The sequence below is a fragment of the Lipotes vexillifer genome, unplaced genomic scaffold (genome assembly GCF_000442215.2).
Source record: "Lipotes vexillifer unplaced genomic scaffold, Lipotes_vexillifer_v1.1 scaffold575, whole genome shotgun sequence".
In the NCBI taxonomy this organism is placed as follows: Eukaryota; Metazoa; Chordata; class Mammalia; order Artiodactyla; family Lipotidae; genus Lipotes; species Lipotes vexillifer.
The window spans coordinates 1,078,263-1,089,673 of record NW_006780198.1 but is presented as its reverse complement, the minus strand read 5'-3'; the positions used below and the strand labels follow the sequence as shown (position 1 = coordinate 1,089,673).

Here is an 11,411-nt window from a genome sequence, read left to right as displayed (position 1 = left end):
CACGGGCGTCTCATTGCAGTGGCGTCTCATTGCAGTGGCTTCTATCGTTGCGGAGCACGGGCTGTAGGTGTGCGGATTTCGGTAGTTGTGGCACGGGGGCTCAGTAGCTGTGGCGCATGGGCTTAGTTGCTCTGTGGCATGTGGGATCTTCCCGGACCAGGGCTCAAACCTGTGTCCCCTGCATTGGCAGGTGGATTCTTAACCACTGTGCCACCAGGGAAGTCCCCCTTTGCCCATTTTTGAATTGGGTTGTTTGTTTTTGTTGAATTTAGGAGTTCTTTATATATTCTGGATGTTAATTTCTTACTTCTAGGAATTTTGTCAGTTTTTGCTCTAACACTTAGGTCTTTGATCCATTTTGAGTTAATTTTTGTGTATGATACAAGGGAAGGGTCCAACTTTGTTCTTTTGCACGTGGATGTCCAGTTTTCCAATATCCATTTGTTGTCCTTCCCCCACTGAATGATCTTGGTACCCATGTTGAAAATCGTTCTGGACTCTGTTCCATTCCTTTGGTTTATGTCTGCCCTTAGGCCAGCACCACACTTTAATTACTGTACCTTTGTAGTAGGTTAAAAGTTGGGAAATGTGAGTCCTCCAACTTTATTCTTTTTCAAGATTGTTTGGCCTTTTGGGACCCTTTGCAATTCCATATGAATTTGAGAATAGGCTTTTCCATTTCTGGGGAAAAGGCTATTAGAATTTTGATAGGGATTGTGTTCGGTCTGTAATTTTTTAGGTCTTCTTTAATTTCTTTTTTTTTTTTTTAATATTTATTTATTTATTTTGGCTGCGCCAGGTCATGGGTCTTAGTTGCGGCACACGGGATCTTCCTTGCGGCATGGGGTATCTTTAGTTGGGGCATGCAGACTCTTAGTTGTGGCATGCGGGATCTAGTTCCCCGACCAGGGATTGAACCCAGACCCCCTGCATTGGGAGCACAGAGTCTTACCCACTGGACCACCAGGGAAGTCCCTTTTTTTTTAAAATAAATTTATTCATTCATTTAATTTAATTAATTTATTTTTTGGCTGCATTGTGTCTTTGATAGCACGCCGTTTTTCTCTAGTTGCTGAGAGCTGGGGCTACTCTTTGTTGCTGTGTGCGGGCTTCTCATTGCGGTGGCTTCTCTTGTTGCAGAGCACAGGCTCTAGGCGTGCGGGCTTCAGTAGTTGTGGCACACAGGCTTCGGTAGCTGGGGCTCACGGGCTCTGGAGCACTGGCTCAGTAGTTGTGGCGCACGGGCTTAGTTGCTCCACAGCATGTGAGATCTTCCCGGACCAGGGCTCGAACCCGTGTCCCCTGCATTGGCAGGCGGATTCTTAACGACTGGGCCACCAGGGAAACTCCGTTTTTAATTTCTTTAAGCAGTATTTTACTTCCTTGGTTAGATTCATTCCTAAGGATTTAATTCTTTTAGTTATTGTAAATGGAATTGCTATTCTGATTTCCTTTTCATATTGCTAATTGCTGGTGTATAGAAACATAACTGACTTTTGTGTTTTGCACAAAAGTGACTTGTGCCCTGCAACTTTGCTGAATTCCTTTATTACCTCTAGTAGCATTCTTGTGAATTCTTTGGGATTTTCTATATATAAGAAGATCATGTTATCTGTGAATAGAGATAGTTTTATCTCTTCATTTCCAAGTTGGATGCCTTTTATTTCTTTTTCTTGTCTGGTAGCTCTGGCTAGAACCTTTAATACAATGTTGAATAGAGAGTAAACATCATTTTCTTGTTCCTGATCTTGGAGGTAATGCATACAGTCTTTTACCATTAAGCAAAACGTTAGCTGTGGCTTTTTCACTTTACCTTTGTCAGGCTGAAGAAGTTGTCTTCTATTCCTAGTCTGTGGAATGTTCTTTATCGTGGGAGGATGTTGGATTTTGTCAAAGGCTTTTTCTGTTTCTGTTCAGGTAATTGTGTGCCTTTCGTTAAGTTGATTTTTAAAGGAAGCAGACAGTATCCCATTAGGTTGCTAGATATATTAGCTTTAACACACTTTTAGTCAGTAAGAATTTTTAAATACATTTACTTTATTTTAACAGCTTTCTAAAATATACGTGTTTAGGGTGGGATAGGGAGGGTGGGAGGGAGATGCAAGACGGAGGAGATATGGGGATGCCTGTATATGTATAGCTGATTCACTTTGTTATAAAGCAGAAACGAACACACCATTGTAAAGCAATTATACCCCAATAAAGATGCTAAAAAATAATAATAATAATAATTGTTTAGGGGAGTCCCCTAGTGACCTAGTATTTAGGATTCCAGGCTTTCACTGCCATGGCCTGGGTTCAGTCCCTGGTCTGGGAACTGAGATGCTGCAAGCCACACAGCGCAGCCAAAAAAAAAAAATTGTTTAGACTCAGCTCTTTAGCTGCTTTCATTGTTCCTCTTTTACATTTTCTCTACTTCATGTAATTTTTTTTCCTTTGTTATCCCTTAGTATTTCAGTGGGTATTTCTAAAAACAAGGACACTGCTGTGTAATCATAATACAACCACCAAAATCAGGGTAGTAACGTTGCTACAGTGTGGTTACTTGATTTTGTCCACTGTTCCAATCATTTGTGTAGGCCCAGTGTGTACTTAGAAATCTTTAGTCCCCTTTAGTCTGGAACAGTTCCTCCAGCTTTTCTTTTCTTTTATGACCTTGACAATTCGAAGGGTACATTTGTAGGCTCCCCCGTGGTTCGATTTAGAAGTGACGCTGTTCTCTGTGTGTCATATCAACATGCTGTCAGTTTGTCCTGTTGCCAGACATGTTAGCTTTGATCAATTGGTTAAGATAGTGTTTGCCAGGGTTTTCCACTCTAACTAGGTGTGCTATTTTTATCTTCTTCTGGGTGTCATTTCTTCTAGATCCTCTCCGTGGACAGAGTTAGGGAATATGCATATGCTTAAACCCACGCATGTCATGTATGTATGTATATAATATGTGTGTGCGCACATATATGTACACACACGTATTTCTATGTCTTTCTGTATCTGTCTGTTTATTAAGAGCCATGAGTTTGCACTGATCATTCTTTTTTTTTTTTTTTTTTTTTTTTTTTTTTTTTTTTTTTTTTTTTTTTTTTTTTTTTTTTTTTTTTTTTTTTTTTGGCCACACCACGTGGCTTGCGGGATATTAGTTCCCCGACCAGGGATCGAACCTGGGCCCCCTGCCGTGGAAGCGTGGAGTACTAACCACTGGACCGCCAGGGAGTTCCCCGCACTGATCATTCCGATTCTAATCTAGCACCCAGGGTTCATTCTAGGTAGCCTTCCCCCTTCCATATTTATAAGTTCCTTCTCTGATGTTAAGAACCCTGGCTGCTGTTATTCTCAGTATATTTACATATTTGCTCCTTCCCCTTGTATTGGCTCAGTCCCTCGACCACGCAGGCCACCCTCTCTGCTGTGGGCTGCCCCGAATCCCCTGGCCCCGACCTGGAGGGGGGCCTCGCCCCAGCCGCATTGACCAAGGCCCTTGCCCTGCCAACTGTGTTGCGATGTCGTCCTGGCCACCTGTCTGCTGTGGGCGCTGGCCCCAGCCAGAGGGGATGGACAGACTGCTGTTGTGATTAGGGAGTATGAGCTCTGGAGCTGGACCACCTGAGTTCAAGTCCAGCTGATTTCTACTAGCTGTGTGACCTTGGTCAAGTTAATCTCTTTCTCAATTTCCTTGTCTGTAAAAATGGGGAAAGTAATGCTACCTGTCTCACAGGGTGTTTATGGAAACTAGAGACTGTGTGTGTAGCATACGTAGGACATTGTAAGTACTGTAGTTCAACAGGTGACTGCTGCTGTTATTAATCGTCATTTCCTTAGTGTGTAAGCCCTGTAGGGATGTTTGTTCAGTTCACAGAAATGTCCTAAGTATCTAGGACAATGCCCAGCATTCAGTAGGTGTTCGGTAAATGTTTGTCGAGTGAGCGGCTGTATTAGCACTTAGTTGGGGTTAACTGTATGTAATCGTGAGCGTGTCTTTGTATGAACTTGAAAGCTTAGACTTCCGAAAGTAGGAGCACAGCTATTCCTAGTGGTAGGATGGACTCAGTTTTCCTGGGGAGCTTCGTCAGTGACGATGGCTGGACCAAAACCCTCGCCACCTCTTAGGTTTTCCCGGATCGATGATGCTCATCTTTATCTTCTTAGGACCACCTTTCACCCACCAGAGGACACCCCAGAAAATGGTCTATTATGGGAAGCCTTCTTGTAAAAACAGCTTTGAAAATTATATTGAGATAATAAAGTATGTGTTCAGCTCCTACAAGAGAGAGTCCCCTCTTATCGTCAACACGATGGGCTGGGTGGCAGGTAAGCCCGCCGAGGTGCATGGGTTGGTCGGGAGGGTTGGGCAGTGGGGATAAGTGCGTGGCTTCCAGACATTAGTGCCGAAGCCCAGTTTTGGGGCAATTCCTTGTCTCAGAAGCAGTCCAGCTTCTTGCAGGAGTGCGTCGCCTCTCTGTGCACTAACTGTGCTCCCATGGTCTCCTTCCTCGTAGACCAGGGTCTCCTGCTTCTTATTGACTTGATCCGACTGCTGTCGCCCAGCCACGTCGTTCAGTTCAACTCTGACCGGGGTAGGTACATGCCAGACCTCAGCCCAAGCTACGTGGACAACATGGATGGCTTGTACACAAAGAGCACGTCCAAAGTCAGAAACAGAGGATTCCACCTGGCAGAATTTGCAGACAATTTAGAATTTGCTGACGAAGAAAAGGAGAATCCAGTTCTGTTTACTGGATACAAACTGATGTCCGTTAAGTCGGAGTTTGTGTCTGGAAAAACTCCAAGAAATAGGTAAGCAAAGCATCATGGCTGGAGAAGTTAGTTTTCTTCAGTCTTATATGGCCTTCTGTCCTCAATTCCTTCAGAGGAATAGTCCTCTAAAATTTTTCAGATCTCTGTCACAGCTATCTATTTATGAAGGAGAGTCAGTTATTTTCTGAATGGTTACTTTCCCAGTGAAAACATCCAGAATTGGCTTCCAGGTGCTTGCCAGGGCCTTTGACTTGAAGGATTTCCAGGGGGGTTATGGAAGGGCAGGGTCTTCAGATGCTAAGGTTGGAACGTGGGCTGTGTGCGTAGAATCTGTGTGATGTCTCTAGTGGGAGGTGGGCCTGTAAGGTTAAATCTCTGTTTACCTCGTTGTGATTTACTTTTCAGAGAATCACATAACAAAGTCCTTCGCGAGTTGGCAGTGCTGAGTTACCTTGGCCAGCTGCAGCCCCCAGTGCCAAAGCCACTGTGTCCCTTACATGGTCTGACACCCTATCAGGTGATCTGAACTCTTGGAATTCTCTTTATTTGGGTTACTTAAACATGCCTATGCCTGTGTGCCAAGAGCACTTTGACCACTTCATAGCGCCTCGCTCATTTAGTCCTCAGGGCAGCCCTATGGTGTAGATTTGGTGACTGTCCCCGTTTTACAGATGGGAGCTGAGTGATCCAGCGTGAATGGCATAGCTGGCCGCAGACCCAGGCAGCCCAGCTCCAGAGCCGAGCTCTTCACTGCTCTGCTGGGCCTGACTCTGGTTCCATCCTGGCTAAGAATGTTCTACTAATACCAGAGGTGGCGCTGGGATTACACCCTGGTAGCCCATCTCTGCCCTTGCACTGACTGGCTGGGTGCAACTTGGGCTCTCACCTGGGAACAGCGGTGCCAGACCTCGCAGAACGCTTATGCAGATTTCACGAGTGCTCACAGCAGGGCCTGGCACCCGGAGAACACTCTTAAACTGTTTCAGATATCGTCGCAAGTAGATTCTGGCACTAGGGTATATGCATCCTGGATTCCAACCTCTGAAGAAATTCATTTGGGAAGAAACCACTGTAACATTAGGATTCCAAATGATGACAGAATAAAACAGCAACAGGTAGCATTTCTAAGTGCTCAGCCTGTGCTGTGCTCTCTTCTAAGCCTGGGTTAACTCCTTTACTCACCGAGGCGCTGTTATTATCCCCACTTTACAGATGGCAGAACTGAGGCCAGGGGCACTGAGTCAGCTTGCCCAAAGGGCCATAGTAAAAGTTTGGGCCGGGACTGGTGCCCAGGCGGCCTGACTCTAGAGCCCAGGGTACTCAGCTCTGCTGTGTGGCCTGTGCAGTGCTGAGCACCCGCTGTGCCACGCGCTCTGCCGAGAACGTTACCTGGGGTGGCAGCCTGCCAGGGAGGTGCTGTTACAGACCCCACTTACAGCGTAGAAAACCGGGCACAGCCAGGTGGACACACTGGCCTGAGGTTGCACAGGCAGGGGCTGTGACCTGGGGGGCAAGGATGCATTTCCTGAGCCTGATGGAGAGATTGGCTCCAGGCTTCCAAGTCATCTCCACTGAAGAAGCTAAGGCAGTTGGTTTAATGGAGATTTGGTTGATTTACTGCAATTTACTCACTTGACAACGCTCTGTAACTGAACGTGAAACTTAGCTGCCAATAATTTAAACTGCCTTTTGTTATAAATTCACATTTGGTTTTTAACAGTTTTTTATTTATATTTATTTGTTTGTTTGTTTGTTTATTATTTATTATTTATTTATTTATTTTGCGGTACGCAGGCCTCTCACTGTTGTGGCCTCTCCCGTTGCGGAGCACAGGCTCCGGACGCGCAGGCTCAGTGGCCATGGCTCACGGGCCCAGCCGCTCCGCGGCCTGTGAGATCTTCCCGGACCGGGGCACGAACCCGTGTCCCCTGCATCGGCAGGCGGACTCTCAACAACTGCGCCACCAGGGAAGCCCTTTAACAGTTTTTTTTAAATTTTATTTATTTGGCTGTATTGGGTCTTCGTTGCTACGCAGGCTTTTCTCTGCTTGCGGTGAGCGGGGGCTACTCTTTGTTGCCGTGTGTGGGCTTCTTGTTGTGGTGGCTTCTTTTGTTGCAGAGCACAGGCTCTAGGGGCATGAGCTTCAGTAGTTGTGGCACATGGGCTTCAGTAGTTGTGGCACGACGTCCCCAGAAAAGCATTTTGTTATACATATTATTTAGGCTTCAAAAACAAATGTGAGGGGGACTTCCCTGCTGGCGCAGTGGTTAAGAATCCGCCTGCCAATGCGGGGGACACGGGTTCGATCCCTGGTCCAGGAAGATCCCACATGCCATGGAGCAACTAAGCCCGTGCGCCACAACTACTGAGCCTGTGCTCTAGAACCCATGAACCACAACTGCTGAGCCCACGTGCCACAACTACTGAAGCCCAAGTGCCTAGAGCCCACGCACCGCAATGAAGAGGAGCCACTGCTTCTTGCAACTAGAGAAAGCCCATGTGCAGCAACAAAGACCCAACGCAGCCAAAAACAAATTAAAAAAAAAAAGTTTTTCTACTTTAAAAGTTTGAAATTACCCAGAAAGTTAACATGTTAAAGGTAGTTATTTACCTCGTGCTCCGGGAATGCAATCCATTTTTCTTATTGCAATAGTTAAATTAGGGAGTGAATGGAGGCTTTTTCTCGCTGAATGGATTTTTACATTCTCCCATCAGGAGACCTCTCAGTGAGGGGTTTTCATAGTCTCCCTCCCTCAACTTCAGCTCATGTAGGATGTCTCCAAACTTGCATCTCATTGTGTCTCTGTAGACAAAGTTCCAGGCATTCAGTTTAGATTTCTAGCGGGTGTTGCTGGTATACTGGAGCTCTGTGTAAGTCTCCTGGGTTCTCTGTAGTAGAACGGTGGAGCACTAAGCAAATGCTGGTTGGTGTTTGCATTCTGTTTAGATATTTCTTGGTAGGTGGTTCGGCAGATAGAACTTCAGATAGCTGGTGAGTCAACTTGTAAAAATTGAAAGTAGTCTTTCAAGTAGAATTCATCAAGGGGGATGCGCATGTATCTTTCAGGTCCCTTTCAATGCCGTCGCACTCCGGATTATCCACGCTGATGTCGCTCCTACCCACATATTATACGCTGTGAATGCCAGCTGGGTTGGGCTTTGCAAGATCCTGGATGATGTCAGAGGATATGCAAGTGGGCCCATCCTGCTTGCCCAGACGCCCATCTGTGACTGTTTGGGGTTTGGTGAGTCTGAGAGGGACACACCTGTCTGCAAACCTACTGAAATTGACCCGCTTCTTCAACTGGAGATGGCTGGGCTTGACCTTGTCGCTGTCACTTGGCTGCAGTGGCCAGAGCTTAGCTTCCCTGTCTTCTGTATAGCGGGCTCTGCGGGCTGGAGGGCAGGAAGGAGGCAGTTCTTTCTCTGTTTCTCCTGCCAGCTCCTCCAAGATTCCTAAGGGCCTGGTCACGGCCTCCTCCTCATCTGACATGTTTTCCGTGGGCCCTCCCACCCACTGCTGGGGCTCTGAGTCCACCTTCGGCTGACATCCGTGGGGTCTCACCAGCACAACGGTGCATCAGAGCTCCAAGCCCATGTGACCACTGCACTTCTCCGCTTGGATGTCTCACTGGCACCTAAGACTTGGGTCCCAAACTGAGTCCTGATAGGTCCATCTACCCCTTCCCTGATGTCCTCCCCAGATCTCCCCCCCCTAGCCCGTACCGTCCCCAGTTCCCAGGCCATGAACAGTCCTTTGAAGATTTACTCTGGTGTTTGGGTCAGGCCCCTGGGTCCTCCCTGGCACCCCCTTGCTTTCATTCTCCACATCCAGCCCACTCGCAGGCCTGGTAGTCTCGTTTTCAGAATGTCAGACTCCTCCATCTCATCTCTTCTCACCACGCCCGTCTCATTTCTTGCCCTGGACTAGTGGAGAAGCTGTGTAACTGGACTCCCCACGGTCAGGGGTGATTTGAGCACATACGAGATCACACCGCATCCTGGTGCATCCCTTCGCACAGGTCCAGCATGTGGACCCAGCCTCATGGTGCCTGGCAGCCTTGGGTCCCTGCCCCCCTCACCACACCTGCCTCACGTGATCGTCCCCCGGCTCACTGAGATCAGTAACTGTCAGTGTATACTTCTGGAAGGGGGCTGGGCCTACACACCTCAGGATTAGCAAAACCCTTAGTTAATATGTGTTCTTGATTTATACAACATTGAACTTCTCAAAAGCATTTCCACAGAACTCGTATGCTTTAGTACAGACCGTAAAGAAGGGATTGGTGGTGGGGAGAGGCTGAGTCATCTTTGCGTTCCCCACCGGTGGGTTTCTCCCTGGCCCAGGTGCACCTTAGTTAAGACAGTGTAGGACTTGGGTTTCTCACAGCTGAACAAGGAGAAGGGTACCAAGAGTCTTCAGATATTCAGATATGCCACTTTGTATTTTTAAAGCAAAACACAGTTGAACTTGAAACTCTTATTTTAAAAACCATTCTACAGTTCCGAGCGGTGGGGAAGTTTGATATCTTCCAGAGAGGGTGATTTTTGTGTGTTTTGTGTGCTTTCAAGGAATTTGTAGAGGGATCGACATGGAGAAGAGGCTTTACCACATCCTCACTCCTGTGCCCCCGGAAGAGCTAAGAAACGTGAACTGTCTGCTGGTTGGAACCATTTCCATTCCACAGTGTGTTCTCAAGAGCCAGGTGAGTACGGCCCCCGGGGGCAGCCCTGGAGCTCTCTGGCCGTGTCCACAGTAGAGAGTGGGGGCCTAAAGTCGGGGCGAGAGTCATGGGGGAGCAGGTTATTGTTTGGGAAGCTTACACTCCGTGGTGGTGTGTCCGCGTGGCCTAAAGGTCTGGGGCCCAGAGTCGCCATCACGCACGGCCAGGAGCCCCGTGGTGGAGCCGTCATTGCAGACATGAGTGTGGGAGAAAAGAGCAGAGGTGGCATCCCCACGATGAGCCCTCCCTGAAGACAGTCTTCAGGGGTCCCCGTGGGAAGGCCTTGGAGGGTCACGTTGGCCAAGGGCATCCGTGTGGCCCCAAACCAAATGGCAGGACCTGCGGGCAGCTGGGGAGGCCCTCCCCACCGGCTCGTTCTGCCCGTTTGAGAGAGAAGTCCCCACCCCCATTCTCATGCTGTTTGATGTGTTTGTGGGGTTGAATTGTAAGTGGGCCCTTCCAGGGGAGCGGAGCCGAGTGTCTTAGGAGTGAGAGGACCTTCCTTAGACTCTCACTTTTAACACTGTCTTCCGTCTTGGCTGGATTTGCAGTATTTTCTCTGTGTTTCCATTTCAGCGTGGGCTCGAAGGGATGATACCTTACATCACAACAGATTATAATTTTAAACTTCCTGGAGCATCAGAGAAAATTGGAGCAAGAGAAATTGAGGAAACACGTAAAGAGAAAGTACACCCCAAACCTAAATTCTATCGAAAAACAAACTGATCCTGATGTTCTTAATAAGGGAAGGACCTTTTCTCCCGAGAGCTTGACTCTGTCTCCAGGCTGGCACCAGTGGACTGACGGGGTTCTGTGGCCACGAATGGAACAGCGCGCTTACGTAGCAAATGGTGTAGTGTTTGCTGCATAACTCGTGGATATGTTTAGAGTACATTTAAGTCTGTTCTTAAGTCCACATGACCTAGAGGTTTGCCCTGGTCTTCTGTTTTATTTTCTAAGGGAGTAAAGCAGCAGGGGAAAGTTTGTGCGCCATTGAAACAGAAAGAACATGGTAGATTCCTCATAAAGTTTTTCCAGGACCTGGTTGTTGGCATCTGGATAAAAATAGAGTAACGGGAGCCACAGAAACGTCCCAAGGAGGAAGGCAGGCTGGCCAGCAGGATGGAGGGCATAGAGGAATGTGGTGGCGCCCTGTGGTCCTTTCCCCGGGGGCGCGGGGCGTTCCCATCCCTGCACGTTGGATGCTCTCCACCCCCGTCCATGCGTGTGGGCCAAGGGTGAAGCCTCTGTTTGGTCTGTTAAAGTTAATCAAGGTTTCAGAGATAAAAGTTTGACTCCAGAGCCCTTCTTCTTTTTAAAATCTGATGCTGGAAAATTTTATGCTGAAAAAATGCTCTCAAATCCAGGAAGCCTGTCTTGGGGCCTATTTAAAACCAGATTTGTCCTAATTGACTTCACATCTGAGATTAAAAACGCAACAGTGGGCAGAGCCGGACACTAGGCTGTTTGGAAGAAGGATCAGGGGAGCAGCTCATGCTCTTGGGCTCGGCGGCTGGACCTGAACCTGTGTCGGTGATGGCGCTGTTCTCCCAGGGGGCTTTGGGGCCAACGATGAAACTCCATCTTCTCCCTGGTGGTCAGGATTCTTTAACCTCCCAGGTTGGAAGTGGTTTTGGTAAACAATCAGGACAGCCAGGTCAGGTCACCATTTCTGCGTTTAGGACGCTGAGGCAGCCTTTCAAACTGGTGGTGTGAATTCCAGCTTCCTAGCAGAATGTGTTGAAGGACAGCTATTAGGATGTGTGGGTTTTAATGTTTACGTTCATTTAAACCGTTGACTGTCATTGTCTTAAGTACTCACGTGGCTTCTCATCTCATCTCGTAGAGCCCTTGTCACCGTCCAGTATCAGGTGTGATACCCTAGAGACCATTTAATGTCTAGCTTCCTTTTTTTTTTTTTTTTTTTTTTTGCAG

The 11,411-nt window shown here is 47.6% G+C and overlaps 1 protein-coding gene across 1 annotated transcript in view; it reads left to right on the top strand.

Annotated features, from left to right (window-relative positions):
- NOL9 (nucleolar protein 9) overlaps positions 1 to 10,239 on the top strand; it is an 18,350-nt gene extending 8,111 nt beyond the window's left edge. Inside the window, exons 7-12 of the mRNA XM_007453294.1 lie at positions 4,144 to 4,305; positions 4,494 to 4,791; positions 5,158 to 5,269; positions 7,820 to 7,997; positions 9,325 to 9,458; positions 10,053 to 10,239. Coding sequence (XP_007453356.1) covers positions 4,144 to 4,305; positions 4,494 to 4,791; positions 5,158 to 5,269; positions 7,820 to 7,997; positions 9,325 to 9,458; positions 10,053 to 10,202 — 1,034 coding nt within the window. The 3' untranslated portion in view covers positions 10,203 to 10,239. The remainder of the gene's footprint in view (positions 1 to 4,143; positions 4,306 to 4,493; positions 4,792 to 5,157; positions 5,270 to 7,819; positions 7,998 to 9,324; positions 9,459 to 10,052) is intronic.
- The last annotated feature ends 1,172 nt before the right edge of the window (positions 10,240 to 11,411 follow it).